The sequence below is a fragment of the Desmodus rotundus genome, chromosome 2, assembly GCF_022682495.2.
Source record: "Desmodus rotundus isolate HL8 chromosome 2, HLdesRot8A.1, whole genome shotgun sequence".
Lineage (NCBI taxonomy): Eukaryota > Metazoa > Chordata > Mammalia > Chiroptera > Phyllostomidae > Desmodus > Desmodus rotundus.
The window spans coordinates 193,104,461-193,132,143 of NC_071388.1; the positions used below are offsets into that span (position 1 = coordinate 193,104,461).

General features: G+C 51.6%; 1 protein-coding gene across 1 annotated transcript; it reads right to left on the minus strand.

Annotated features, from left to right (window-relative positions):
- Nucleotides 1–5,403: 5,403 nt before the first annotated feature.
- IGFBP5 (insulin like growth factor binding protein 5) lies at nucleotides 5,404–27,173 on the minus strand. The gene is made up of 4 exons (XM_024563795.4): nucleotides 26,072–27,173; nucleotides 12,327–12,556; nucleotides 11,318–11,437; nucleotides 5,404–10,087 (listed from the first exon to the last, which is right to left on the minus strand). Exons 1-4 carry the CDS (start codon nucleotides 26,403–26,405, stop codon nucleotides 9,956–9,958), a joined length of 816 nt encoding a protein of 271 aa, XP_024419563.1. The 5' UTR covers nucleotides 26,406–27,173; the 3' UTR covers nucleotides 5,404–9,955.
- Nucleotides 27,174–27,683: the final 510 nt, after the last annotated feature.

Consider the following 27,683-nt stretch of genomic DNA (forward strand, 5'->3'; position numbering starts at 1 on the left):
AGAGTGCAGGTTCTGCTCAACCTTGTCAAACGGCCCCTGTGAGGTGAGTGGAGAGGCTGCAGTGCTTTGGGCCCCCAGCTTGCATCTCGGGGGGGTCTGATTTTCTTTTCTCCGCTGCCGTCCTGGGCGGGGGGGCGGCCCCTGCTGGCTCTCTGGGGAAGTGCGGTGCTCAGCCTTAACTAACATTCGATTGAATGAGGGCCTTGAAAAAAAAAAATGCCCTTGCCTCACATTTAAATATTCTGACTTGATTGGTCTGGAGTGGAGCCCAGGAGGGGTTTTCCCAGGTGATTTTAATGCAGAGCCAGACGGGAGGCAAGAAGAATGCTGGAGTCAGGTTGCCCGGATTTGATTCCAGTCTTGTCACTTATAGCTGGTACACTGTAGCTTATGTCACCTGGCTTCTCTGAGCCTCAGTTTTCTTCATCTGTCTAATGGGGATGATTTCAGCCTTATATAACAGGGTGGTATCAATGCGAGGTCTGATAAGAGTTACTTTGATAGAGTCAATGTGAACGTGCTTTGCAAACTGGAGGGCTGTATAAAATGGAAGGGATTGTCATGGGGTTATCGCTGGGGTCGGCCCTCATGCCAGCCACCATACCCCATGGTTGCCAGCTTACTTGGGCCATTTCTGGAACATTTTTGTAGAATGCTCCTGAAGACGCTGTGCTCTCCCTGCCCAGTTCCCTGTCACTTGCCCGGTCTCCTTGTCCGTGCTCTGAACCCTGTGCAGAGAAGGGTTTTATGGGTGTGTGAGCAGAAATCACACTGACGTGTGAATGACCAGAAGCCTTTGCTGAGGGAAAGCATAATTGCCCCCATGTAGCAAGATGGTTGACTGGGCAGGGATCTTGGAGATGTCAAGCCTATTGCTCGCCTTCCTGAACTACCTGCCTTATAAAAGTTTAAAACCTGGGAGTTGACATACTGGGGTTATACTGCCCCTATGTGGCAGCACAGGAAACTGCAGCTGAGCTTTCGTGGCCTCAGTACTTTTGCTCAAGAGGTGGTCCCAGGGGTCAAGAATGAGTTACTTGTTAAACTTGGGGAATTATAGGACCTATACCAGGTCTAGAACCTTAGGAAGGGACCTGGAAATATGCGTGAAAACCTGCCTCCAGGGTGATTCTAATTTGTAGAATCACCTGATTTCTAGATGACCTCATTTGTAGGATTCAGGGTAAAATGAAAATCCCGAGTCCCCCCTTCAGAAATTGTTACAAATTTCAAGACAGCAACAGCAGAGCATTAAGTGAAGCACGGGCCCTGGGTGACTGCACAGGTCGCATGCCCACGAAGCTGGCCCTGTGCTTGTGCTCTCTGAATGCAGAGACTCTTCCCTGTTGTGACCACATCTGTCCGATGCATCTTGAAAGTTAGCTACATATGCTGTGGTAGTTGAGAGCCTTGGCTTGGAGGGGAGGTATGCTTGGAACAGAACTTGGACTCTACTACTTATGGTTTATGTGACTTCGGGCACCTTTCTAACTTCTGAACCCCGTTTATTTCATTTTTATTATTATTTTTTTACATTCTTTTTAAAAAATATATTTTATTTATTTATTTTTAGAGAGAGGGGAAGAGAAGGAGAAAGAGAAGAAGAGAAACATCAATGGGTGGTTGCCTCTCTCATGCCCCCTATGGGGGACCTGGCCTGCAACCCAGTCATGTGCCCTGACTGGGAATTGAACCAGCGACCCTTTGATTTGCAGGCCATCACTCAATCCATTGAGCCACACCAGCCAGGGGCATTTATTTCATCTTTAAATATGGGGATAATTTCTGTCTCAAAGAATTGCTTTGAGAATAGACTTAAATAACTTCTGTCATACAGTAAGTGTTGCCTAAATGTAGTTACTAGTGTATCCTAGACTTAGGGTTTTAAGATATGATGTTAAAAATGGTTATGGTCCCTGTCCTGAAGGGCTGACATTTTCGAGGAGGGAAAAGCCGTGTAACTCCATGTTGACCACAGGTGTGATGGAAGTGTGCCCAGGTGCAAGTAGGAAGACTAGCTATGCCTTAGAGGGGTGCACAGACAGAGTTCTAAGGAGGAAGTAGGAATTCGGGGGAAAAAGTAGTGTGTGTGCGCGCGCGTGTGTGAGTGGGCAGGTGTGTGTGGGCATGTGTGTGTGAGGGAGGGAGCTTAGACAGAGGAAATAGCGTGAGCTACACCATGAGCATGGACCCTACCTGTGGTAAAGGAAGGGTGCAGGTAGAGGAGGAGCTGGAGAGGAAGATAGAGGAAAGCTCATCAGGAAGGACATTGGATGTTTTCCTGAGGGGTTTCAAACTTGGCTCAAAAGCTCTTAAGAGCCAAGGAGAGAGTTTAGGCTGAGGATGGGCATGAGGGGATCTGTGTTTTAGACAGTGAACTCCAGCTTTGGCAGTATTTTTGCCACTGAAGTTTCTCCAAAGCACGATTACTGCTAATTGAAAAAGAAAAGAAGAAGAAAGAAAAGAAAGTGAACTCCAACTGAGATGTCTAGGTTGGAAGGTAAGACATAGAACGGGAACGGACAGAGAGCCCAGGCAGGAGGAAACTGTAGTGGTCCAGGTGAGGGAGTGAGTGTGATCTGACTAGGTGGGGGTGGTAGAGAGAAGGGTCAGATTTGAGAGTTGTCAGTGAGGTAGCTTATTCCTGGGACTTACGGGACGTAGAGGGTAAATGAAGGCAAGAATGATGTCCGGGACAGCCCTGGTTGGATCTAAGATGGTTAGAGCATCATCCTGCTACACCAAGGTTGTGGGTTCGATCCCCGTCAGGGCACACTCAAGAATCAACCAATGAATGCATATATCAGTGGAACAACAAATCAATGTTTGCCTCTCTCTCCTCCTTTTCTTCCTCTTTCTCTGTAAAATCAATGAATGAAAATTAAAAATGTTTTTAGAAAGAGTGATGGCTGAGGGTCAGGCTGCAGTGACTGGATGGCTGGTGGCGTCCTTCCCTGAGACAGCAAATAGAGGAGGAAGATGAAGACCAGGGTTGGAGGAGGAGAAGGGTGATGAAGTGGGGATGGTTTAGGGGAAGGAGAAGCTCAAATTTCTCTTTGTCGTTGAACTTGCACTCCTAAGGGGTAAGATATAGTGATAAGACAGGCAGAGTACCTGAGCTTAAGGGATGAGCCCAGTTTGGCCCTGCTGGGTTTGGGTTGCCTGGGGTTTTGGGTAGAGAAGACATTCTGACTTTCTGCTCATCCTGATCCCAACATCCAACCGATGGGGAAGTCCCATTGGCTCTATCTCCAGGACATTGTTCACATCCACCCCCTTCTCTCCCTCTCCTTTGCCACCTGTAGAGCTAGAGAGGGGATGGCTCGTGGAGGAGGTGAGGGAGCGGCAGGTGGGGGGAGTAAAGGAAAGAAGCCGTCCTTGGAAACAGGAGGGCTGACTGGGGAGGGAAGGAGACCACGATGGTGGTTTTGCGGCTAACTCTGTAGGATTTGGGAGGGGAGGATGAGGGCAGTCTCATAGTCTCTGATAGGAGAAGGCGGTATGGGGAGAAGCACGCTGGTGTGCTGTAGACCTGAGGGGAGCACGGGAGGGAGACAATGCAGGTAGGTGTCCCTAGTGGGTTCCTCAGGCAGGTTTTGAAGCTTGGGTCCTGTGGTGGTGCCAGCTCACAGGATGGTGGGATGACTTTCTCATCAGGGCTCAGCAGGGCTGTGCAGGAGGGACAAAGTTGGCTGGTGAGGTGTATCCAGGGCAGGTGAGACCCAGACAGGTGGCAGCTGTCACATGGGCTCTGGTCTCAGAGAAGGAAGCAGAGCCAGAGAGTGTTGACAGATCAAAAATCAGAAGGGTGAGACCAAGGACTCCATTGTCCCCTAAGTAAAATGCTGATGTTGCTGCCCCCTCGCCCCATTCCTCTCACTGTAGTAGTAGACTGTGAGTGGAATAGGGGAGTGGGCTTTTCAGATTGTCCCTGTGGAAACTTTAGGTCTCAAGGCTCAGAGTGTGGCTTCGGTGGACAAAGGGAGACACGGTAGCGTAGGGGAGTGTAACAGAACAGCATTTCTAAAAGCGTCCTAAAAGTGACGCTAAACTCCAGCCAGTCTCACTGGATCCCAAAGACCACAGGTGAACGTGAGATGGCTAAGGTGCTCCGTGGGTTGTCCAGAGGAGGGGTGGGACAAGGGTAGGGCAGCTGGGAGCCAGAATCCTAGGAGTTCTAGGTGAGGGATATGATGGTGGGGAGGAGGCTCAGGGGAGTAGAGGAGCATGGTGGGGGGGGCAGATGAGCCCTGAAGGGGGAGCAGTAGTTGAAGAGAGTTCTGCTCACACCCCCTTCAGGCAGAATGTGTGTGACATGGGGTGAGCCCCCGCGAGTGGAGAGGCCAGGAGACGGTCCCAGGGCGCAGGCGGTGTCCTGTGGGCTGATGTGGCCCAACAAGGCCTTCTTGCCCGGCATTCTTCTTGTCCCCTCTGCATCCCCACCCCTGCAAAAGGAGGTGGGCAAGGCACCCAGTCCCTCTCTGTGCCTCCTAGCAAAGCTTTCACACTCTCCACTTTTGTCTTCACTGAATAAGATTGCACGTTTGCTAAGCTGTGCTCAGGGGAGAGGTCTTAGGGAAGTTTCAGTGACCCCGGGACCCTTCAGAAGGAGAGTGTCCAATGACTGGCCAACCACCCCCCTGGCCAGGTGGGGGCTTTCCCAATTAGTGCCTTGACACAGGACTCTCAGGGGGCAGGGCAGAGTGGAGACACCACCAGCTCCGTCTCTCTGCTGTGCCCATGGACTGGGAGGACCTCGTAAGGTGTGGTCATGGGGACGCATGAAGGACAGTGTGCTGCTGTGGGCCCCGAAAAGGAAGAGGGGATTCGGAGAAAAGCCGGAGAGAAGGAGTTCAGGGGGAACTGCAGCAGAGTGACTGAGGCAGAAAGGACAATGTGGGAACCGGGCTCTTTAAGCCCCTGAAAGGTTGAAACCAGAGTCCACTACCCATTTCATCACTTCCGTCCCCACTGGGCAGAAACAGCACAGGGCTGGGTAGGAGCGGGAGGTAGGGTTTGCCTTGGCTGGAGGCTCCCAGCAGTGACTGAGGAACATTCTAGAAATGCCTTCCATGAAATCCTCTCCAAAGAGAAGACAGCCATCATTTGCTTGAGGATAGATTAAGGCCACTTTATTTAATAGCAGGGCTGAGGTTAAATGATACGAATAGAACAGTAATAACAGTAGCTGAACATGCACCGACTACTCGCTGTTCCAAACTCACGGTGTACATGAACTCATTGACGCGGTTTTGAAGGGATGGAGAAGGGGGCATCCAAGTTCGGGACGGGAGGGCGGGTTTTGAGGGGTCCCCTGGGCCCTGCCGCCACCTTGTCCTTTGTCCTTCCTTCTGGAGCGTGGCCTGAGGAGGGCCCTGGGTCCCGGAGGAAGCTGACGCAGGCTAACTGAACGCATAACTTTATTAAATAAAGGCTTTGTCGTGACACAAGGCAAAGATCAAGGAGTAACATAAATTATACGTTGAATAAATAGCATACAGAAATCCTCACCTTTTTAATAAAACGTGAGATCCTCTGTATTTTTTTTCCGTTTTTATTTCCTTGGGTACAAAATGCTAAACAGGAGGCGAGTTCTTCCGCATTCAGGTGATTTTTCCCCCCGCATTTTTTTTCACCACAAACTGGTTTTGTTTGCTGGTTTGCTTATCCATCCTTTTTACCAGTAAAGATTATGAGCATTTTTCTTTAAAAAAGTTGAAAACAAAAAAGAGGAGAAAATAGAGCTATGGTATGTATGTATGTAAAACTATCAAGAACTACAGTAATATGTGCTGTGGTTATTGCTGTCTTAAAAAAAAAACAACCAAAAAACAAAAACCAAAAACCAAAAACACAAACCGGTAGGCAACTCGGAATCTGAAGGATCTTGTCTGACAACTGTCTATCCCTGTGGGCTACTGTGTGATGGTGGCGGTGGTGGGAGGTGGGACTCAGGCTGGTGTCTGGGGACCAGAGACCTGGGGGGAATGGGTGCAGGCGGGGCGGAGGCCCTCCCACCTCCCTTTCCCCCTCCAGAAGGAGTTAAAGAGAGGAGGCCAGAGTCTGTGCAGATGGCTAAACTATATACTCCATTAGAAAACCAAGAAAGTATGTTTAAAACAAGACACAAAAACGTAAGAGGAAAAAAATGGAGAAAAGTGCAAAACATGTCTTGCACTTTAGTGGTTTCAAAAATTGACAGTACAACGCCCAAGTTGCTGGCAGGTAGAACCCATTCCCTTGTCCCACCACTTCCTAAAACTTAGCCTCCTTTTTCTTGGAAGCCCAAAGGGTCCTCTCTGAGACCAGAGGGCTGTTGCTTCTCCTGGGCCCACTCCTCTCTGAAGTTCCCATTCTGAGCTGGAGCCCTCTGGGCAGCTGAGCTGATGGAGAGGGAGAACAGAAGAGTGCCCACTCCTAGGGGGCTGGGCAGTTGCCATGGCAGCCTTGTGGCTGTGAGAGAGCTAGGTGGTCGGAGAAGGGAGGTTGAGGCCCACCTCCACCAGACCTTAGAGGAGGCTGACTCTGCAGGGTTACCATGGAGACCATCAAGGTGGTGATGGGAAAATGGGTGAGGGGAGGAGGTGGGACCCAATAGGGCCTCCCGGGCCTCCCTTCCTGCCTGCTGTGAGGGTTGAATGTCTCCAGGCCTGCCTGTCCAGGCCTGGCTGTCTGAGAAAGTTTTAATTCTCTTCCTCCCCAGATACCCTCCCTTGCCAGGGAGGATAGGACAGCTCTAGGGGAGGAGGATCGGTCCTGGCTGGGCCTGCCTCCTTCATTGGGCAGCAGTTATGGGCCATACTGCTGGAGTGAGGCAGGAGTCAAAAGGGAGATGGGGAGAGACTTCCTGTTGAGGGGGGCAACATTTAGACTTGAGGCCACAGAAGTGCTGGAGCCTGAGACCTCTAGGTGAGCAGTCAGCCACCAACAGGAAGCCTGGAGTCCAGGAGAAGCTGGCTGGGACTTCGCTGCCAGCAGCACTCCACCCCTGCCCAGAGCATGGGCTCCGTTGCCCCCAGCGACTGTTTCCCCGTGGTCTCTCCACTCTGGGCTCAGGCCAGACCTCCCTTTGGAGAGGTTTAGTTCCACCTGTTGTGAAGGTCCAGTGTCCTCTAGGTATTGGCCAGGTGACCAGAATCACCCCCTGCAACACTGGAGACTCACAGGTATGAAGTAGTTGCCATGAACTTTGAGAATCTGAAGAGGCTGGTGGAGTTACAGGCCACGATCCCCATCTCGTGGCTGACAGCAAAGAGTCGGTGTAAGGGGCAGAGGCCCATTCAAAGTCCAGTAAACATTGGGGGGGTGCTGTGGAGAGAACCCTTCTCGGGAACCGGGTCCAAGCCTGGGGAGGGGTGGGGATGGGGCATGCAGTGCCTGGCTCAGTCTTTTCTTAGGGGAATTGCACCCCAGTATCCACCTGGCAGGTCCCAGTTAGACGGCCGCTCAGGATCCAAAGGGAGCACAGCAGAAACGGGCAAGTGGGAAAGGTTCACGATACTGGCCTAGGGCACTGAATGGGACTTGGGGGCTGGGGGCAGTCGCACAGACAGACAGGGTGCGCGGACACAGCAGGTCAAGTGAGTCCTTGTGGCTGCCGTTCCCGTCAGGCCCTTTGTCCTGTGAAGATCCACCACCTCTCCCATCCCCAGCCAACTGTCCTGTCTCGGGGAGCAGGAGACATCCCCCAAAGCCTGCAGCTGCAAGTTTTCTGCCAGCTGGAACAGATCTGCTTCTTTGCTGTCCCTCCTCACTGCCCCCAGTTCAGTGTTGGAGTGCTCTCCACCGTGCCAAGCCGTCGGGGAGCGTAGAGCGTCTTGTTCACAGAGAGAACAAAAGGGTCTCCTTCCCAGCGTCCTAGCCCCCTTTCCTGGCAGGCTATCTCCAGCCTCAGGGGGTAGCCCAAAAGCCACCCATTTGTTGAGGAAGTCAGTGGAGAATGGGAGTCTCCTGGGGTCAAAGTGTGGCTGCCAAAGGACAGCACTTCCGAGCATCCATTTCCTGGTTGGCCTGGGCCTTTCTTCCATCCCCCACCCCAGGAAGGAAGCTTGAACTGGCCAGAGTGAATGAAGAGCTTAAAAGACTCTCTGGCCTCAGCCCCTCACTGCAGGGGAAAAATGGGCATCTGAGCACAAAGTCTTGTCCCTTCAAAACATGGCCAGTCTCTATGGATCCTCTCTCTGGTCTAGCTGCTAAGTCTAGAGCCCACTTAAGTGACCCACCTTCCCTGGCTCTAAGGCCTAGAGTTAGCTCATTTCTCTTTTACAACCTGTACCCCCATTTTCCTCTCTACTTCTTCTTGAATCCCAGAGGGGTTATCCAGTGGGAAGCCATGAATGTGTCTCTTGGCTTTGTCCCCCTTTCTTTTACTTTGCTTCAGAGCTAGAGTGGGGCCGTCAATCCCCTTTCCCCCATCCTTCTGTCCCCTCCCTCTATCTCTCTGGCCTGAACAATCACCTCTACTGCCTCCCTGCCCTGAAACCTGTTCACCTCTATTTCTCTCTCCGCCATCTCTCATTTCTGGCTCCCTCCTGCTCTGCCAGCGTGAAGAGTGAGAGAGGCTTTCAAAGTACAGGCTCTGCCCAGGTGACGTGGGAAAGGCTGCGTGGGACCAGTAGGTCAAACCTGGGCCTGTCGGGCTCGCTCAGTGTGGGCTCCGGAGACAGTTACTTCCGGAGGGTCTGCAGGGACCTGCTGGGGAGCAGGGCGGGCGCGCACCCGGTGCTCTCAGCCACCCGGCTGGGTGGTGCGTGTGAACACGTGTGCCTGTGGGAAATCAGGAAAAAAAATCCAACACTGGGCCCCACAAAGGGGGCTGCTGCTCACAGGAGGCAGGCAGAACGGGTGTTATGGGTCGTGTGAGGAGAGGATGAGTTTTCTTGGTTTTCCCAGAATGAGGAAGCTCCTCAATGCCCCCATAGGAACTACTTTAGAAAGTTAATGCAAACCTTTGAAAGGAAGGAACAAAAGAAAAAAAAATAGATTTATATGCCTATATATGACTACATGGAGCCTTGTAGATAAATACAAGCCCGCATTTTTTTCAGCCTATCCTCCCCCACAGAGGCTGCGCTAGTTGCGAATCGAATGCATGGAGGGGCTGAAACCACACGCTTCCGCGCTGGTCTCAGTCACCACGGAGGAACGAGTCCTCCCACTGCTGGCGTCTGAGCTGGTTTCTACAAGTTTGCACAGGGAAATCTGCACACACATTTACCGCTTATGTGTCTGCTTCGGAAAACCTATCTATCTAATATCCCTCGGCTATTAATTTGTTTTGTTTTGAGAGGAATGGAATGCATTTAGTGTTTATAAATTTGGAGGGAAGAGAACACTCCACTGGGGTGAACAGAAGAAGGAGGGCTGGAGCCGCCACACTGCTGGCTGGAGGAGGAGGAGATAGAGGCAATGACACCTTTTTGTCTAATCCTTTCTCCCCCTGTGACCAATCTAAACTGCGAAAGCTCCAAGCGTGCCATCAAATACATCTTGGGCCACAACTTCTAGTGCCCAAACGTGTCCCCAGCTCGGGCTGGGCTGTACGTGGATGGTGGATCCAGCCACGGCGCCCTGGTCTTTCCTTCCTGCCCACATGCCTCCTTCCTTTTCCTGACCCTGTTCATCCTTCCCTCTCTCCTACACATATGCCTCTTCCCTTCGCTTCCTCCTGTTCTTCCTCTCTTCCTTTCCTTGTTCATTCAACTTGCCTCAAAAAGAAAACCATTTAAAGGGGGGGGGGGTCTCCTTAGCTTTTTTCATCTCCACTGTTGCCATTTTCAGAGTTGAGACCGTGCTAGAGATTCCGAGGTCCTCAGTTTCCTCAATTAGATAGATATATGCATTTTTTTTCCCTTAAATGAGATGAAATGAGTGGCGTCCTAGGGTGGAGGGAGGCACTGGCTGGAGTTGGGGCTGGGGGTGGGATGGGGCAAGGGAAGGGTGGGGAGGGGACGCATCACTCAACGTTGCTGCTGTCGAAGGTGTGGCACTGAAAGTCCGCGTCGACGTACTCCATGCTGGGCAGCTTCATGCCGTACTTGTCCACGCACCAGCAGATGCCACGTTTGCGGCCACGGGAAGGCTTGCACTGTGGTGGCGAGAGAGACAGCTAGTGAGGATGGCTGTGCCCCGAGGAGGCTCCACTCTGGCCTGGCCCTTTGTTTTCCTGCTCCAAGACAGGCTCTCACCCCCAGAGAGTTGAGGGGGCTATACCCAACCCTTGGGGTTCTGGGGTCCCCACAGCACACGGGAGGAACTGGGGAAAATGATAATTTAGGTAGTCTGCCCTTGGCTACCTCCTATAACTTCTGTTTTATGTCACCCATTCAAGATCTTCCAACTTGGTATTCTCTGAAGAGCTTCATGATCTAATGATATAATAATAATAATAATAATAATAATAATTATTATTATTATTATTATAAATAGGAGGCATCACTTCTGCAGCTTTATGTCATGTACCAGCACTGCTATTTAATACTTACTGTAGAGTAGGTACTGTTCTAAGTCCTTTACAGAGATTAACCCATTCTTCATAATTGTGTGAAAATAATAAGTATGACTCTTCTACACTTCACATGCGAAACTGGAGGCAGAGACATTAAATAACTGGGGCAAGAGGACACAGCTAGTAAATGGCAGAGCCAAGAATTGACCCAAGGCCATCTGGCTCTTGACCTCTAACTTAGATGAGGGGACCCTTATGGAGTATCAGGGTCACATGGGAGGGAACTTGTTAGAAAAGCAAAATTCTCAGAGTCTGCCCATATCCACCAATCAGACAGTCTGGGGAGTAGGTGGGGACAGTAATTAGTGTTTTAACAAGCCTGCTGGGTGATTCTGATGCCCAAGGAAGGCTGAGAACCAGTGCCTTAAGGTAACACAGACCGGGTTTAATAGCCAAGTACCCCTGGTTAACCAACAGTGAGGCTGCTCAGAAGGGAGCCTGGCTGTGAACGGGGCTCAGGTGGTGTGGGTGTGAATGTGAATGTGAATGACTTCAGGTGGTACATGGTGAACATATGTCTTAAAGACATGTGTGTGTGCATGTTTATGTGTATCAGAAAATAACACATGCAACATATGGTGTCACAGAGACATAAATTTTCCTTTCAAAATTCATGTAAGTAAGGGAAGTCATTAAAACTTAGGTAGATTAGTGTAGTATAGGAGGAAATGGGGAAAATCACAATTGTGGTAAGGATATTTGAGGTTCGAAAAACACCATTGTTAATAACAGAGATATTAGGCATTTAGAGGTCGAGGTTCCCTGGTAGAGGTTTTCCTTTGCACTTGGGGGCAGGGGACAAGGGCATACCTGCTTTCTCTTGTAGAACCCTTTGCGGTCACAGTTGGGCAGGTACACGGCACGAGGCACCATGCGAGGGCTGGCTTTGAGCTCCTGCAGCGAAGCCTCCATGTGTCTGCGGCAGGGGCCCTGTGTGTGGACAGGAGGGATGAGAGGCGTGGCGGGATCCAGGTGGAAGCCACCTGCCTGTGCAGAACGTGTGGCTTCAGGGAGTGGGGACTAAAGGGTCTGCGGGAAAAGCCACCTTTTGTTCCATTAGTTGCTACCAAAGACCTTTCCTCCCTCTCCCCTGTTACGCAACCTGGGCATAGAAAGTGTGCAGGACCTGCATTTTGACCAGGTCCAGAGGCACGCTGTCCCATCTGTCTCCATACGACCCATGAACTTCTCCATGCTGCTGAGTAGTTACGTCTGGGGTGGGCGTCTGCGGGGGCTCTAGGGCAGTGGCCTTCTAGTGGTGTGTGTAAGAATTTTTAATACCTGCCTATTTATTCAGGGGCACTGACCTCTTTTCCCTTGATTGTCAAATAAAAAAGTGACAACAGCCAACAACACAACAATAGCCATCTGGTGTGAATGAATCAAAATTATACCTATTTTTTTGTCAGATAGGCAAAAATTACATATTTTTTGGTGTGCCACAGCATTTTAGTGATTAGTTTATGTGTGCTATGAGATGAAAAAGATTGAAAATCGCTGCTCTGGGAGAATGTTCAGCGTCTGCCTAAGTGAGGACACAGCTCCGGGCATGCACACGCCTGGCGTTGGCTTGTGTGCTTGCTGAGGCTGGCTGGCACTTCCCGCGAGTGTTGCCTCTACTCCTGCTACTCATGCAAGCCCTCGGTCCCGATAACTGTAGGCTCTAAAAACTCTCCACTTCAACTGGCAGGTCCTTCACTAGGTCTAGCCTAAGCACCTCCCACTGCCATGAATGCTCATTTAGACGCAAGTCAGGGTGGTGGCAGAGGCTGCGGGGTGTGGATGCAGAGGGAGGTAGAGGAGAATCCTCGAGACTCACCTGCTCGGATTCCTGTCTCATCTCAGGTGCAGAGATGACCCGGGGGTGAGCAGTGTTCTCCGCTCCTCCCACAAACTTGGACTGGGTCAGCTTCTTTCTGCGGTCCTTCTTCACGGCCTCTGCCTTCAGCTCGGAGATGCGAGTGTGTTTGGGCCTGAAGATCTTGGGGGAGTAGGTCTCCTCTGCCATCTCGGAGGTGGTTGGGTCCTCGTGCTCCTGGGAGTCTCGCTCTGCAGGGAGAAGGAAGTGGAGGGTCAGCCTCTACAGCTGAGACACAGATGTGCAGAGTCCAGGGCTCTGAAGTTGGGGTGCAGAGATGGGGTCTCTGCCCTCCTGGAGCTGAAATAAGAACCAGGGCTGAGTCACACTCACAGAAGTAGTGGGAAGTTGCTGGAAGGATCCAAGTCCTGCAGAACAAATCTAGCATAACTTCATGGAGTTGGGGGGTGTTGAAAAAGTCAAGCTGGTAAGCAAGCAAGTTTGACAGGAGGGAGAGGACATTCTGGGGGCAGGAAAGGGGAAGAGGGAGCGAAGTGGCCTGTGGGAGGACTCGCACCCGGTTAAGGGCTTGCTTACTGGGGCCAGCCAAGCAGTGGCTGGAGGTGTAGCTCTGATGTATGAACACAACCTGGAGACCCTAGTGTTTGGCAGAAAATAGGGGCAGCCAGGGCATGGACAAGGAAGCCCAAGTCTAACCTCTGGTGAAGTCTTTGTGCTTTCAGAACTCCTGGAGGTGAGACATATTTGGATTTGGGGCACTGGGTGGGCAGGAGGGCCCCGGGGGTCTGAACTAGCAGGGTGGGGGGAACCGTCATGAAGAACAGGAGGAGGGGACCTGGGAAGCCTGAGATATGGAGCTTGGAGGGGAACAGTGGCGGTGGCGGGGTGGGGGGATGAGGAACCCCAAGGCCTGCCTCTCAGCTCTGGCTCAGAGCTGGCTCTGCACTCTGGGCCCTGGATAGGCTGCAACACAACACAGCTCCAGGCCAAGAGAGGCCGACAGCTGGCTGGGACTGGCGCAGTTATATATAGGGGTGACTTGGTGACAGTCTATACTTAGCTGACTTATGACCTTTAAAGAAGTAGGACTTTGTTCATTTATTTGTTGATCTGTTAATTCTACCCGCCCGGCCTTTTCTGGGCCCACAGATTTGCATTTACTTCTTATCTCACAGGCACCCTCCCGGGTCCCCATTTCCCCTCTCAGTTCTCTGGCCCCACCAGCCTGTGCAGACCCAGATCAGGGAGGTCCGGACTGCCCTTCCCAGGGGGCAGGGTGTGGCCAGGACACCCATGGTGAGACCAGGGGCAGGGAGGCCCTGTCTTCATTGCTCTCCCTTCAAATGCTAAAAAAAGAAAACAGGGCTTGGAGGGAACCCAAATAACTAAAGAGGAGTGCAGGAAAAGCTGTTCTGCACCCATTTTGCTATCACTGGGCTACCCAGGAGCGAGGTGCTCTGATGGGAAGTAGGAGAGGCATGGGAGCAGGTGGGGATGAGGGGGTGCAGGGAGCGGGAAGCTGGGTGGGACGACACTGTTTTGTGTCCCCAGGGCAGCAGCTCTCCACACAGGAGAAGGTACAGGTGTGTGTTAAAAAAGGCATCCAACCTCGGTCAGGATGGCAGGTGGCAGGAAGCACCCAAGCACCTGTTTGTCTGTTGGCTCCAGATTTGTCACATTTAATTGAACAGGCATCCGGTCTTTTAAGACCCTGGCGGGGAAGTTCCCACAGAGTTTTTCAGGGCTCTGGGTGGTTAGTTGATTTGGGTTATTTATCCACAGGAGAGGAAGGGGTGTAGTCCCAGGAGAGGAAGATGACGGGGAGAAAGCAAAGAGCAAAGCCAGAGGCAGGCTCTCTGTGAAGCCAGTTCAACACCAGGCTGGGGTGGGGGGCAGTGGGAGGGGGAAATGGAGACGACTGTACTCAAACAACAATTAAAACACGTGCAAGTGTGCACACACACACACACACACACAGCAGGATCCCTGCCCTCTACTTTTGGCCTTTCCCTCTGTCTTCCCTCCGACTTGACTCACTGCTCGGCCTCTCCTTATCAGAACCCGCTGTGTTGACTCATCAGCACGTGATGTGCCTGGACTGTGGAATGTAGCCTTCTAGGAATTAGCTCAGAGAGTGATGCTTTGTGGTAAACCTACTTTTCTTTCTTCCTTCCTTTCTGTTTTTAAAAGATTTTGTTTTTAGAGAGAGGGGAAGGGAGGGAGAAAGGGAGAGAAACATCAATGTGTGGTTGCCTCTCGCATGCCCCCTACCGAGGACCTGGCCCGAAACCCAGGCATGTGCCCTGACTGGGAATTGAACTGGCCACCCCTTGGTTCACAGGCTGGCACTCAAACCACTGAGCCACACCAGACTTTTCTTGGTTGTGGGATGAGCTAGAATGAGGGTGGGATGCAGGGACAAGTATAGCTGGTTTGGGGGACTCTGTTATCTGGTGGCTCACACCCAAACCTGACTCTGGGGGAAAGGAAAAGCTAACCATGGTGCGGACAGGTTGCCGAACCCGTCTTCTTGAGTTACTCGAGACTTTTCACTAAGCCTCTGGGGGCATCACCAAGCATTCTAATTCTCAAAAAGCATTTGACCATTGGGATAGGGGAGAGAGCAGGAGAGGGTTGCCACTGAAAGGCTGGGGGCATTCTGGGGGTGCGTGGCCATACCCCTCCCCCCTTCCCCAATCAGGACTGAAACCAGATGAAGTGAGGGGAGGTGGGGGATGGGGCTGGGTGCTGTGACTAGTGTAGGGCAGACAGATGAGTGTTTCCTTCCGGGCCTGCTCTGGCCTGGCCCAGAGGGCCAGCAAACTATCTTCAGGGACACCTGTGGAACCCAGGCTGCAGGAGTTGCCTTGATAATGGGAGAGACCCCAGGAAGCTGCTCTCCTCCGGGGGTCTGGCCCAGCTCCTGGAGTCCTTCCAATAGACCATCCAGTGCCTCCCCTGTGTCCTGGCAGAAATAAGTACATGCACCTATCCCAGTGGTACTTTTTCTACTTCTTAAAGCCATCTGGGATGGGCATGCCTCCCCTCCTCCTCCTCCATGGCCACCTGTTTTGGGGGGACCCTTCTGTCTCTTTGGTCAGAGGTGTCATCTGCCGGCTGTCATTTCACAGGCATCTCCCTCTGGCCTTGGTGGACATAGAAGGGTGTTGGCTCACAGCCCTGAGTGCTATCAACAGCTCTTCTCCAGTCTCCTTACTTGAAGCTTTTTCTAAGAAGGGCTGTGGGCCAGGCTTCACCTTGGGTCCCCCTTCCTGGGAAAAGGATGGGGCTGTTAATTGTTTGAAAAAACTCTGGGGCAAATTAACCTCGACCTTTCTTAGTCTTTTCTCTGAAAGTGTTCAAGAATTGCCTTGGGGCTAAGCAATGAGGACCCTGGGAAACAAAATGGAGATTCCTGTACCCTCTTTAAGGAACTCAAAACACCTCTGGGAGCCAGCTCCCCTCCCTTTCCTTGTCTCAGCAGGGTGGGGCTCGGGAGGGTACACCCTCCCCAGGCTACGGGCTCTTTGTCTGCTCTGAAGGGAAGAGTTAGAGTTTTGATGTGCCTCCCGGTTTTTGGTGCCACTTAACGCCATGGGACCTATTACTCAGGTGAGGGGAGAGTCAAGCATCAAAGGTACTAACCAGGGTCTTGTGGTCACCTGTAGGCTCCAGAGAGACAGTGAGAATTTAGGGAACAAAGCCAGGGCAGAGCCACTGAGATTAAAGGGCTGGAGAGCTACAGCCAGCAAGCCCTACTCAGCTGCTTTGTGGCTGGGTCATAAATAGGCTTTCAATTTGGGAAGGGTTTAAGTTTGAGATAGAACAAGAAGGCAAGAGTAGGCTGGCAGCTCCTGAGTTATTTCATCAAGAGAAAGTGGACCAAAGTTGTGAGAGGGATTCAAGTGAGACTGAAGGGAGGACTTCCCAGGGGGGTTGCCCTGTACATAAACAGCCATGGAAGGAACAGAACAGGGCAGTGGGTTCTAGAACCTGTTCGACAGACAGGTCAATACCTCCATGTAGCCAGTAGGTGGCGCAGGAGACTGATGACCGTGCAAGCTGTCCCTGGTGCTTATTGCTAGGGACTGTAAGTCATTTTAAAATCTGGAATTTGTGTGCTTGTTTCTCTGACAACCACTCAAACCCTCTGCTTTTCTCTGTGTGTCTGCAGCATGTAGAGAGTCAGGGAGCTGGACAAGGGAAGACTGGAAAGGACCCACAGGAGGGGAGGGGAGGGGAGAGAGCAAGGCTTTACCTGTGCATAACCGCGCCCCTCCCCCCAGCTGTTTCTTTCATCTGCAATTAAAAAATGATCAGGGAAAGAAGTGAAACCTATCCGGAACCTCCTTTCCCATCTCTAGATGCCATTTTGAAAGGATTCTGCAGAGGATGGAAAATGTGGACTGCTCAGTACCATTTCCTTCCCCTTTAATTCTGTGATCCTGCCTGATGGCTGGAGCCATCATACTGTCCTGATATTCACCTTTGGGGTGAGTTGTGATTCTGCTCTGGCTCGTACCCCCGCCCCCCACTCCAGCCCTGCCATATCATGCGGGCCATCTCAGCTCCTCCTTCCTTCCAAAGGTGCTGCCCAGCCACACTGGTGCGGTAACATTCACTGAGGCACAGACAGGTACACAAGCCTTCCCTGCACCAATGTGCACACCTGCTGGAGGACTACACCCTTCTCATGTCCAAGCAAACACAGAGAACCCAGGGGCATTGCAGGGTGGGCAGATCGACTCACGGTAGAGGTGCACAATGCATACCCCCCACCCAGGCTCCACCACTGTCTCCCACATGCCCTCTCACTGCTGTTCTTGTTTTCCTGTAGGGGCAGGAAGCTTTAGCAACATTAACAGGCACGTGCTCTTAAGAAACATCTGATCCCACCCTGCTCCCCAGTTATAGAGATGGATGGGTCCAGCCAGGGACCTGCTGCTCCCTGCAGTCTGACCTCCTACCCCGGGCTCTTGGTCCCACCCTGGCACCATTAACAGTCCACTCCTGGGTGGATGGTAGGTCCCATTTTTTCTTAACCTCATAATCAAACCTCAGAGGAAACTGGGTGGCCCAGGTCTTGTGACTTTGCTGACGGAAACGGAAGAAACTGAGGTGTACTTGGAATTCACAGCTCAGGAAGAATGTAGGGCTCTGCCAGGCCACCTGGACCTGGAGAGAGGAAAGTCTCTTTTTCTAGCCAGAAGACAAGATGGGTTTGCCCAGAATCTCTGTACAGGAATGAAAAAGGGAGCTGGGTTTCCACTGGCTCTCATTCCAGCTCCTGGTGTGGAATTTAAACACTAATCTTCTTAAGGGCAGAGGCTCGTTATTTATCTGTCTCTGTGATGTAGGGTATTCAGTGAATAACCTTTAAATGCAGAGATGCATGGATCTACAAGGCAGACAAAGTGAAGTGGGTCTGGGGGCTTTTCTATCTCTAACCTGGGGTCCGGTGGCACTCAGTGGATGCCCTCAGAGGTCATCTCACTGGTGCCATGGTCTTTAAGCATAGTGACTGCCACAGAGGGAGCAAGGAAGCAGAGGAATGAGCCCTACAGGACAGGGACAGAAGTAAGGGTCCCCTGGATTTGCTGGGCTTCTCTTTGATCTGAGACTTCACTGTGCAATTCAGTAGCCACTGGCCATGTGTGGCTTTTTAAATTAATAAATATTAAATCAAATTATAAATGTCAGCTCCAGCCATATTTCAAGTACTTAATAGCCACATCTGTCATTGCAGAAAACTCTGCAGGACAGCTGGTCGGAGGGCACGGATCCATGCCTGGGTGTGGCTGGATGCTCTGCGTCCTCTCTCCCCCTTGCCGTTCTTCCTAGCCAACCTGCAGCCTCCTCCTCTTTGCACAACACAAGGTTCATAGGAGAATGACGGATTGGCTGCTCCCTGTTTAAAAAACAGTAAGGCACGTCTCAGTCTCTTCAAGTCTGATGGTTCCCCAGCTGTAGACGCCAAATGACTCAATTACACTGTGTGTCGTGCGTGTCTTTGCATAGAGAGATGGGGCTGGTGTGGTAGGGAGGGGCTGCAGGGCCTCACAGGGGAGCTGCAGTGTCCCTCCTCCTGCCCATCCCACTCCCCAGCCAGTGTCTGCCTTGTCCCAGTCTCTCTCGGAAGACACTGTTTTCCTTTCCCCTGTGGTCAGTCACAGACGTGCAAGTTCTGGGCTCTTTTTAACCCGAATTATGGGCTGAGAAGGAAAAAAAGCACTTTCCAAGAGGAAAACAAACCCAAACAACCGTCATCCTCAGCTGCAAGATGGGAAGAGTTGCAAGAACATGCAGAAGGGGAGTCTGGCTGACTTGGGGTGAGTGGCAGAGGGAGGAGCAAGTTTAGGGTTGGTGACTGGACAGTGAGGGCAACAGGCTTACCCTGCTGAGCCCCTTGCCAGCCCCCACCCCATTCCAGGCCAGGAGAACTAAGGTGGTTAGGTGCCGTAAACCAACAGCAAAGCTGGCCGGCGTAGGCATGTCCCATCACTGTCCTGAGCAGAGACATAAAGACATCATATAGCAAAGTAAACAAATATAGCCAGACTACCCGCCTGTAACCTTCAGTCACCCTTCTTGGAAGGAAGGTGTGGCTGCTCACAATGGTTCAATAAACCTCAGTGCAGATTTCCATTGACAACACTTAGTCCCTTCCTCCCCTCTCTTTGCCTCGGTTTCTCATCTGAGTTACGGGAGGATGACAACAGCCCCTTTCCCACAGGGTTCTTACGAGGATGGAGTTGATGTGGGAATTACCTCTCAGCACAGGTCTCTGTTGCCTCTCACCTTGCTCGTTCCAATCATCAACTGAAAATTTGGTTGCTTGGCAGATATCGACATGTATGGCACGAGATCTGAGACTCCCGGACACAGAAAGTTCTGCTGGAGAGTGATGGCTCTATCCTTGTCTCTGGGGAGCCTGGCTGCCAGCCCCAGGTGAGAGGGACTTTGCACAAGTGCTTCTGGGAACCAGTCCCCACAGACAGAACTCACCCTGGCAGTTCTTCCCTCTGTCTAACCCCATTCCTTCATGCTGTACTAAGGCAGCTGGTCTCCTTCCCTACAGATGGAGAGAGAAAAGGTGGCCAAACCATGATTCAGGGCCGTGACTCTGGTACACATTTCTCGACCCCTGGGAGACAGTTGGTAATAAATCGGCACATAAGAAATACACACTGATGCAGAACTCTCAAGGAGAGTGTCTCAAGCCAGATTTCTCCAGAGGTGGGGAAGGTGAGTAGGCTCAGTAGAAATGTCTGTCTTTTTCCCTAACACCCCAAACCAGAAAGTAACGGAGGGGCTAGGTAGGAAGCAGCCTCTGAATGGGAGAATGGGAGATGAGGACGTGGAGGAAGCTCTGGTCCATTTTTCTGTCCTGGCAACACTCCCACTCATGACTCATCACAGCCCATTCAGAGCATTACAATTAGGCGCCACATTCCCTGCATGAGCAGCATGACCAGCACGGGGCGACAGAGAGCAGGTGGTTTGAATTCTTCCCTGGTTTCCTGAGAAGAGGCCCTGGTGTGAGTCAAAGAAGGGAATCATCTCCTGTCCAGCAATCAAAGCTCACTCTTTTTCCTCTTACCACTTTGGGGGCAGGAGGAGAGAGAGGAGAGAGCAGTTTCCTCTCAGTGTGGGAGGGGCTCGCTGGTGGCCACCAGCCACATGTGGCTCTTGACGCTTGAAATGTGGTAGTGGGTCTGGATTTAAAATTTTATTTCACTTACAATTAACTTAAATTTAAAAACTGACACTCGATTTGGTTATTGGGCTATTTTTAAGAATGTTTGGAACAACTCGAGCCCACAAATCTACTTTTCAACTATAAATGGCCAGTCAAGTATTTCCAGTGACAGTTTGGTGTCTGAAGTGAGAGGTGTTGTAAATGTAAAATGCACCTCAGAGTTCAAAGACTTGCAATGAAAGAAATCATGTAAAATATCTTATAATTGTTTATTTTGGGTATATTAAAATAGATGATTAGAATTAATTTCACCTGCTTCTTTTCACCCTTTAAAAAATGTGGCTGCTAGAAAATCTGACAGATGTAGCTTGTATTATAGTTCATTGGGCAGTGCTGTTCTAAAGGGTCGGGGTGAGCGTCACCTTTGCAGGGGTGACAGAGACACATTACGGCTGTGACGGAATGATCCAGGCTCATCATACCTGGAGCCCACATAAAACGTCTGGGCAAGCTGGCAGAGGTCCTATGAGGCTCAGTTCTGAGTGCAGATCAAGTCTGGGTCTTGTTTTAGGCTTTGGCAAGGGAAAGCATGAGTGATCAAAAATGAGATGGCCTTTATTTTAAGAATCCCCGTGGGCTCATCTGGTGGTCTAACCTGCTGGAAAGCAGGGTGTGTCTTATTGGCCTCCTTCTTGAAGATCCCCCAGTGGAGCAGCTGCCATGGCCTCCAGGGTGCGTCAGGAGGCTCTTAGAAATAGCCCAGATCAACTCCAGTAACCTGGAGGCCTCTCTCTTCTCTTCTACTGCAAGATCTCCTACAAGTCTGAATGTGTTCAAAAGCCCCGTGGCCCTCTTGCCTTCTTCCTTATCAACTGTGTGGTGTGCGTTTTTCTCTGTTTTCTTCTGATGTAGAAATCTCCCAACTGTTCCCTCAGCCCACCCCAGCCCAGTTCTCATTATCTTGCTTGCCTGGCTCCATCCTGCTTGGCTGGCAGAGGCTGCTGGCCATGAGAAGCAGGCCACTCTGTCCCATGTTCTCCCCAGAGACTACAGACCACCGCACAGCCAAGGTGCAGCGAGCGCCTGCCGGCCTTACCACATCAGGAGTGTTCCCAGGGAAATGAGGTTTGGCACGTGAACCTGAAGTCCATTTCCTCCCCCCTTGCTCCCTGTCTCTCACCAAATCACTGGCCTAAGCCAGCCTTTTTTGCAAGACTGGGTAGAAAAAGGGACGGAACAGAGAGTGATGGAAAAATAACAGGGGTGCTACATTCTCCACGTTGGGGCTATTTTGCCTCTTCCCCTAAAATGGAGCACTCCCCCCCCCAAGTTCCCAACTCTTATTTCATCTTCACGAGCCTCACTGTGGGATGTGAGCATCGGGTGATTATTTGCCAACAACCTCACTGCAGGTTAGCCTGGACCCAGGCAAGAGTCCTGGTGAGTAGTGAAGAAAGCCAGGAATAGCAGCATGGAGCCCCAAAATCGAGAGGGAAGAGCTGAGTTCTCATCCTGATTCTGCCACTAACTCTGCAGCTAATTTTGGGCAAGTAACTCTGCACTCTGGGCCTCAGCATCTGCATCTGTAAAATGAGGGCCCTGACCTCACGGATTGCAGGGGCTCCTTCCAGCGTTAGCATTCTTTGGCCAATACCCAGACAATTCCTGGAGAGATGTTAGGGCCTTGCTAAGCCAAGTGGCTAGGCAGGAAAGGCCACTTCACCCTTTATAGAGAGCTCTAGTTGCTCCTTTGAATTAAAAAAAAAAAAAAGACATTGTAACAGAAATCACGGACAGAAATGGAACTGGCAGGATATGGGGGATTCTCTGGATATACAGGAAAGGAGAGTAGAAGCTCAGAACTGGCTTCCTTGTTCATTTGCTTATTTATTTTTGCAAGTATTGAATAAAGCATTGTTTTGAAAAACATATCCAGATGAAAAACATTTCTCTGGGGATTGCAACTTTTGGACCAACTGTAGTAAAGGTGCAAAACAAAAACTCAAACAAAACCCCTCCAAATTGCCTCTTGTCTCTCACCACAACCATCATACTTCTTGATCTGTTCCTCCTTGGTACCTGGACCCTTTAGGGTGTTCTTCCAGTTCCTGGATGCGGTGGGCCTGGAGTGCGGTGATCTCTTCTTCAAAGTTTTATTTTCCACACATTAAATAACTCCAAGCTTCAAAGGCATTGCTCAGGTACAAAGTAAAATCTTTAGACAAAAGTCACCTTTTCTTCCCTCTATCCCCTCCCTACCCTCCTCCCACCATTAAGGGGACCAGGGCTTCTGCTGGGATTCCTGCTCCCATGCCCTTTGCCATAACCCTCATGGTGACCTCTGGCTCCCGGGGTCAGTCCTGACCTCCCCCTACAGCTGCAAGCCCACCTGCCCGTTCAAATCCAGCCCAAGCCCTGGGACTAACACACAGCTGCTCTGACTTAAAACTCAAGCCCTCAGGGGATGCCTTGGCAGTTGGGGGTGGGGGGTGCAGTGGGGAAAGGGAGGGAGGTTGGAGGGAGGGATAAGGTGGGGGAAAATTTAAATGGAAAGAAAACATGGCCAACTGTGCTTGCTCTCCCAACCTGAACTGACACAGCAGAAAGGGGTGGGGGCGTGGGGGGGGAGTGGTGAGGGGGCAGTAAGAAAAATCAAGTTAAAAGCAGCATTACTTGTCTTCTCAACTTGGTTTTGGTTGGCACAGAGTGCAGCCAGACTCTCAAAGACTTGTTTCAAAGGGTGGGGGTGCAGGTGGGAAAGGCATCTACCCCCTTCAGTTTTCCATGATCTTGTTCAACCCAGACAGAAATTTGGCCAATAAGCCTAACTCCGGAACTTGACTTCAGCATGGCATTTGGACCAGGTTTGGAGTGGAAGCCAGGGTTGATGGAGGCCAAACCTCTAAAAGAAGCATAGGCTGGATTCATTTTATTGAGATACTGTTTTTCTTTCTTTCCCAGAGCATATTGACTCTCTTTCTCTCTTTATTTTTCATTGACGGTACTGAAACCCAGAAACCACTTCTCCACACATCCCTAGCTTAATGTCTCCCAGGCACCAGAGAGATTTCCCATACCAGGGCAAAGATGCGTGCTCTGCTGCCCTCCTGCCCACAAAGCCACCAGGCTCCTTCTGCAAACAATGCCCGGAGCAAAGCCCGGGCCTTCCACAACTCGATGCAGCTCACCGATCTTTATTGAGCTTGGTCCAATAAATAACTCGTCTCCCGCCTCCTTCCAGTCTCTTGCTTACTGCCCTCAGTTTCTATATCTATCTTTGCCCCTGAACTCGCCGAAATAACACGCAAGGTCCCGCGCGCTCCCAGTCCCAACCTCTCTAGCCGACTCCCTCTCCCGTTGCGCAGCAACGCGAGCAGCAAAACACCAGTCTCCTCCTGCCCGCCCTCCGCCCTTCCTCGCAGAAGCTTTGGCTGCTTGCCACCTCGCAATCCTCAGCTCCCTATTACTAATTCAAATGCATTCTTTTTTGGAGGGGGGTTGAAAAAAGATATTGATCTCTCTCTACATATGCACATATATTTTTTTGTGTGTGTGTCATCTATACCTGTAGTATCTATATTTATCTGGAAACCGCGGTAGAGAGGGGCACACCCAAGTTCATACTGCTGGTTTGGGTGGGTGGGTGGGTGGGTGGGGTGAGTGTGTGTTGGGGAACAGGAATTTTGGTCAAGGACCTGACACTCTCCTCCATCTCTCCGTTCAATTTCCACTCCTTAAGAAGTGACTCTGCGCCATCTTCAACTTTTTGGGGGCCCACTCAACGGTTTTCGAGTTGAAAAACTATATCCAGGAACGCCCACTCCCATCCTATCTGTCCCGGAGAAAGGCTTCAGCCCCGGCCCCCAGTGGAGCGCAGCCCTCGGTGACTGCAGATGGTTAGGCACCTGCCTAAGGTGGAATCCAAGAGAAGGGCTGTGCCGTGCCAGGAGAGGGGAGGGGCGGAGAGGCTGCTAAGTATTGGCCTTCGAAGGTGGAGGTGCAGAGAAAAGTAAAGGGCAAGTTGCTTGGGACAAAAGCTGGTGTGTGTGTGTGTGTGTGTGTGTTGGGTTGAACTGGAAAGTTGGATGCGCCTATTTGCTCTCCCAGCAATTGTGTGTGTGTGCGCGCGCGCGCACACGCGCGCACACACACACACACACTACACCTACCACATCACACCAACCACACTGTTGGGCAAAGAAAAGTGGGGCCAGAATGTGGCTGATACCTGGCATACTTTCGATGTGACCGGATTCTTAACCAGAGTGCTCGCTCTTACGAGCCAGGAAATCGATTCATACCCTTACCCGCTCCACCCCCCCCCAACTTTTTCCAAATCCACAACCACCACGATGAAAGCGAGCGGGACTGCCTTTAAAAAGTGGTTCTTAATAAAAATAACTCCACAAACTGGGCTCTGGGGCCTCCGGGGTCTGCACGTTGCTCTCTGTCTCTTTTGCAGGCAGCTATCTGGAGTGAGACTACCTCTTGCAAAGATGGAGGGGCGGCCGCCTGCAAGAGGCAAAACCTGCAGGGTTTTGGGACATCTACTTTGAATCTAGAAAAACTCTCCTGTCTTTTCTTAAGCGCCGACGCACTTCTTCCCTACGTGCCACTTCTTTAGTTTGCAGTTTTAAGACAACTCATATTGGGATGCTCACAGTGGAAGGGGATAGGAGAGAAGGGCATTGTCCCAGGAGGTAACTACGGAGAATAAACATTATTTAGCCAAGTCTTAATGCCTTTTGGAAAGAATCAACAACCAGTTTGACGTTTCGGAATGCATATTTGTATGTACAGTTCTTTAAACTATTAAAAAAAAATTAAGATCAATTACCTCTAAAAAGAAACCCCGTCTAAAGGGGGCAGAACTGTTCTCATTAAACAAGTAGCTCAGTCAACCTTTTAAACCCCGGGCTCGCGGTGCTGAGAATTTGGGGGTAGGGCAACCTGGGGGCGGGGCTACTTGGAGGCGGAGGGGAAGCAACGGGGCGTGCCTTTTCCATCCTCTGCACCCTTTATTTTGTGTTTCCAGGGCTTCTTCTACATTTATACCACACCCACTTGTGATCAGGTTTGAGAGATGGGGGTGCGAGGATCGAAGGGATTAGTACTGAGGGGGAAGTTGTGAGGTCTGAATTTCACATCCCCCTCTTGCTCCCCAACCCTATACATCCATCTTTCGCCCTAGGTAAAATCTGAATTGGGGCGGGGGAAAAAGTAATTAAATTCAGGGGTGAACATCCAGCACAGAACACCAAACCCTTCTTTCCTACGCACCACACCCCGCCCCCCACTACCCCACTGACCTCCCCGCCTCCGCCATGCGTGTCTAAAGTAATCTTCCCCTTCCAGGGAGAAAAAAAGGGTATTTTGCATTCTAATCTGTTTTACCATCTACCACAATCAATCATATCGAGTCAAAAGTAACGGGTGTGCACGTGGGAGGGGCATAAGCCCGCACCCAAAAGGCAATAGCTACCAAGGGTGCGTGCGTGTGTGCGAGTGTGTTAGGGTAGATGAATAGAAACATCAGAAGGGACGGGTAGGGAGGCAGGGTCTGGGGGGGACAAAGGTGGAAGGAGCACAGAACGCCCCTCTTTCCAGGTCCCCGGTTAAAGCAATATTTTAACAAAGAGATTTATTTTTTCAAGTTCGGAAAAAAAAATCGTGTTGGGTGGCTAGGAGGTGGTGGAGGAGGGAATTGATAATGCAACATGCACCCTTTCAGACTGGAGATTGAGTACCTGGGGACTTGGACCTTGAGACTGAATAGGAGCTCAGAGTCAGTATTCAGACGAGGGGGGAGGGGTGGGGTGGAGTGGGGTGAGGGCGGGGGCGAGGAGCAGGAGCGAAGACCGCGAGAGGCTCGGAGAGGCAGCAGCCTAGGGTAGCTGCATCAGCCAAGGGTAAAGACCCTCCCCGCCCCGGTTCCCCCGGGTTGCATCCCGACCTTTAAGCCGCTTTCTGGGCAAAGCGCGTTTGGCCGGCCTGTCCCCTGTCCCCTGCCCGTGCGCCGTGAAACTGGCACACTGAGCGCGCTCACCGATCTTGACTTGCTCGCGGTAGCTCTTTTCGTTCAGGCAAACCCCGCGGCCGTGCAGCAGGGCATGCAGCGGTTTCTCCTCATCCTGACGTGGGAGGCAGCGCAGCCCTTGGGCGCAGCGCTCAGTGTAGACGCCGCACGACTGCCCCTCCGCCAGGGCGCAAGTCATGCAGCAGCCGCAGCCCGGCTCCTTGACTAGCTCGCAGCCCAGGGGGCTGGGGGGGCACATGGAGAGGGCTTTCTCGTCGCAGGGTTCGCAGTGCACGAAGGAGCCCAGGCCCTGGGCCTGTCCCGCACAAGCGGCCAGTAGCAGTAGGACCGCGGTGAGCACCATCTTCTCCGAGTCTCTCCCTTTACCTTGGGGCGGGGCAGGAGAGCGAGAGTGCAGGGACAAAGGGGCCAGGGGGTGCCGGAGAAAATTAAAGAAAAAAAATTTTCTGGCAGGTAGAGCAGGTGCCCTCCCCACAAACAATCGCAAAATGTGGGGAGAGTTGGAGGGCTGGGGTGCTTGCAAGCAAGTCCCAGTTACAAGGATTAAAGATTTGCAACAGGTTGGGGGGAAAAGAGCAGCGCCAGGTGCACGCACTGGGACTGGGGCCGGACAAACAACCCCCAAGCCGGACCTGGTCAGGAGTGCAGGGGGACAAGCCAAAAATTGTTCACCCCAAAGCAACCGCCGGAATAAGGAGCTCGGAGGCTGTGGAGGAGACGGGGTGGGTGGATAAAAATGGATTTGTCTTCAAAAATTTTGTTTAAAATCTAAAGTATACCCTGCTCCTTTCTAACCCTCAGCTGCTAGCGGCGCGCGGCTGCGCGGAACAGGTAGAAGGCGGCGGCTGCAGCCGCAAGGGTAGGGGAAAATGTTGAAATCAAGAAATAAAAAAATAAAAAAAAATCCCAGATCCAAAACCCTAACACCTCTTTTCTCCCACTCTGCAACCACCTCTTCGAAATTCGCAGGTTCTGCGTGAAGTCGGGAGAAGGGTGCAAACGGAAGAGAGGGTAATTAATTAGAAGGAGCGAAAAAGAGGAAAAGCCTCACACCGCTTTGCAGCTCTTCCTAGCTCTTTCCCCCGCAGAAGTTTCCAAAGAGACTACCGGCTCCGGTGGAACAGGCGCTTTTAAATAGACTGTCCTGGCTGCCAGCCAGTTTGTAGCTGCAATTTGAGCTCCCCAACACCCAACCCAGGCGAGGATGCCAAGGAGCTTTGCAGTACGAACTCACACGGGGTGGGGGTGGGGAGAGGCCTTCGAGACACACGGGGGCTCCCCTTCGCTCGGTGAACAGCGCCCTCCTCCCCCCGGAATGTAAGAAAGGGGCATGAAGGACTGGGCTGGGGCTGCACGAGGGAGGAGGTGGTCGGGGGTGTGTGGATGAGAGAGTTCTTCGGTGCACTGTGGACACAATGAGGAGTAACTCTGTCTCCCCCTCCCTCCCACCCCTTAACTAGCCTAGGCCCAGGCTGGAGGCAGAAGCATTTTCTTAATTGCCAACTGGATATATACAGTGCCCAAGAAATTCTTCCCAAGCTTTGGGAAATGACTGTCTGCTAGTGTCTCAGTTACCATGTAAGGTGTGTGTGTGTGTGTGTGTGTGTGTGTGTTGGGGGGG

Coding starts and splice junctions, on each gene's coding strand:
- IGFBP5 (XM_024563795.4), bottom strand. CDS start 26,405: ATGGTGCTCACCGCGGTCCTACTGCTACTGGCCGCTTGTGCGGGACAG. Junction 12,557..26,071: donor CCGCGAGCAAGTCAAGATCG/GTGAGCGCGCTC, acceptor TTCTCCCTGCAG/AGCGAGACTCCCAGGAGCAC. Junction 11,438..12,326: donor TGAGACAGGAATCCGAGCAG/GTGAGTCTCGAG, acceptor GTCCACACACAG/GGCCCCTGCCGCAGACACAT.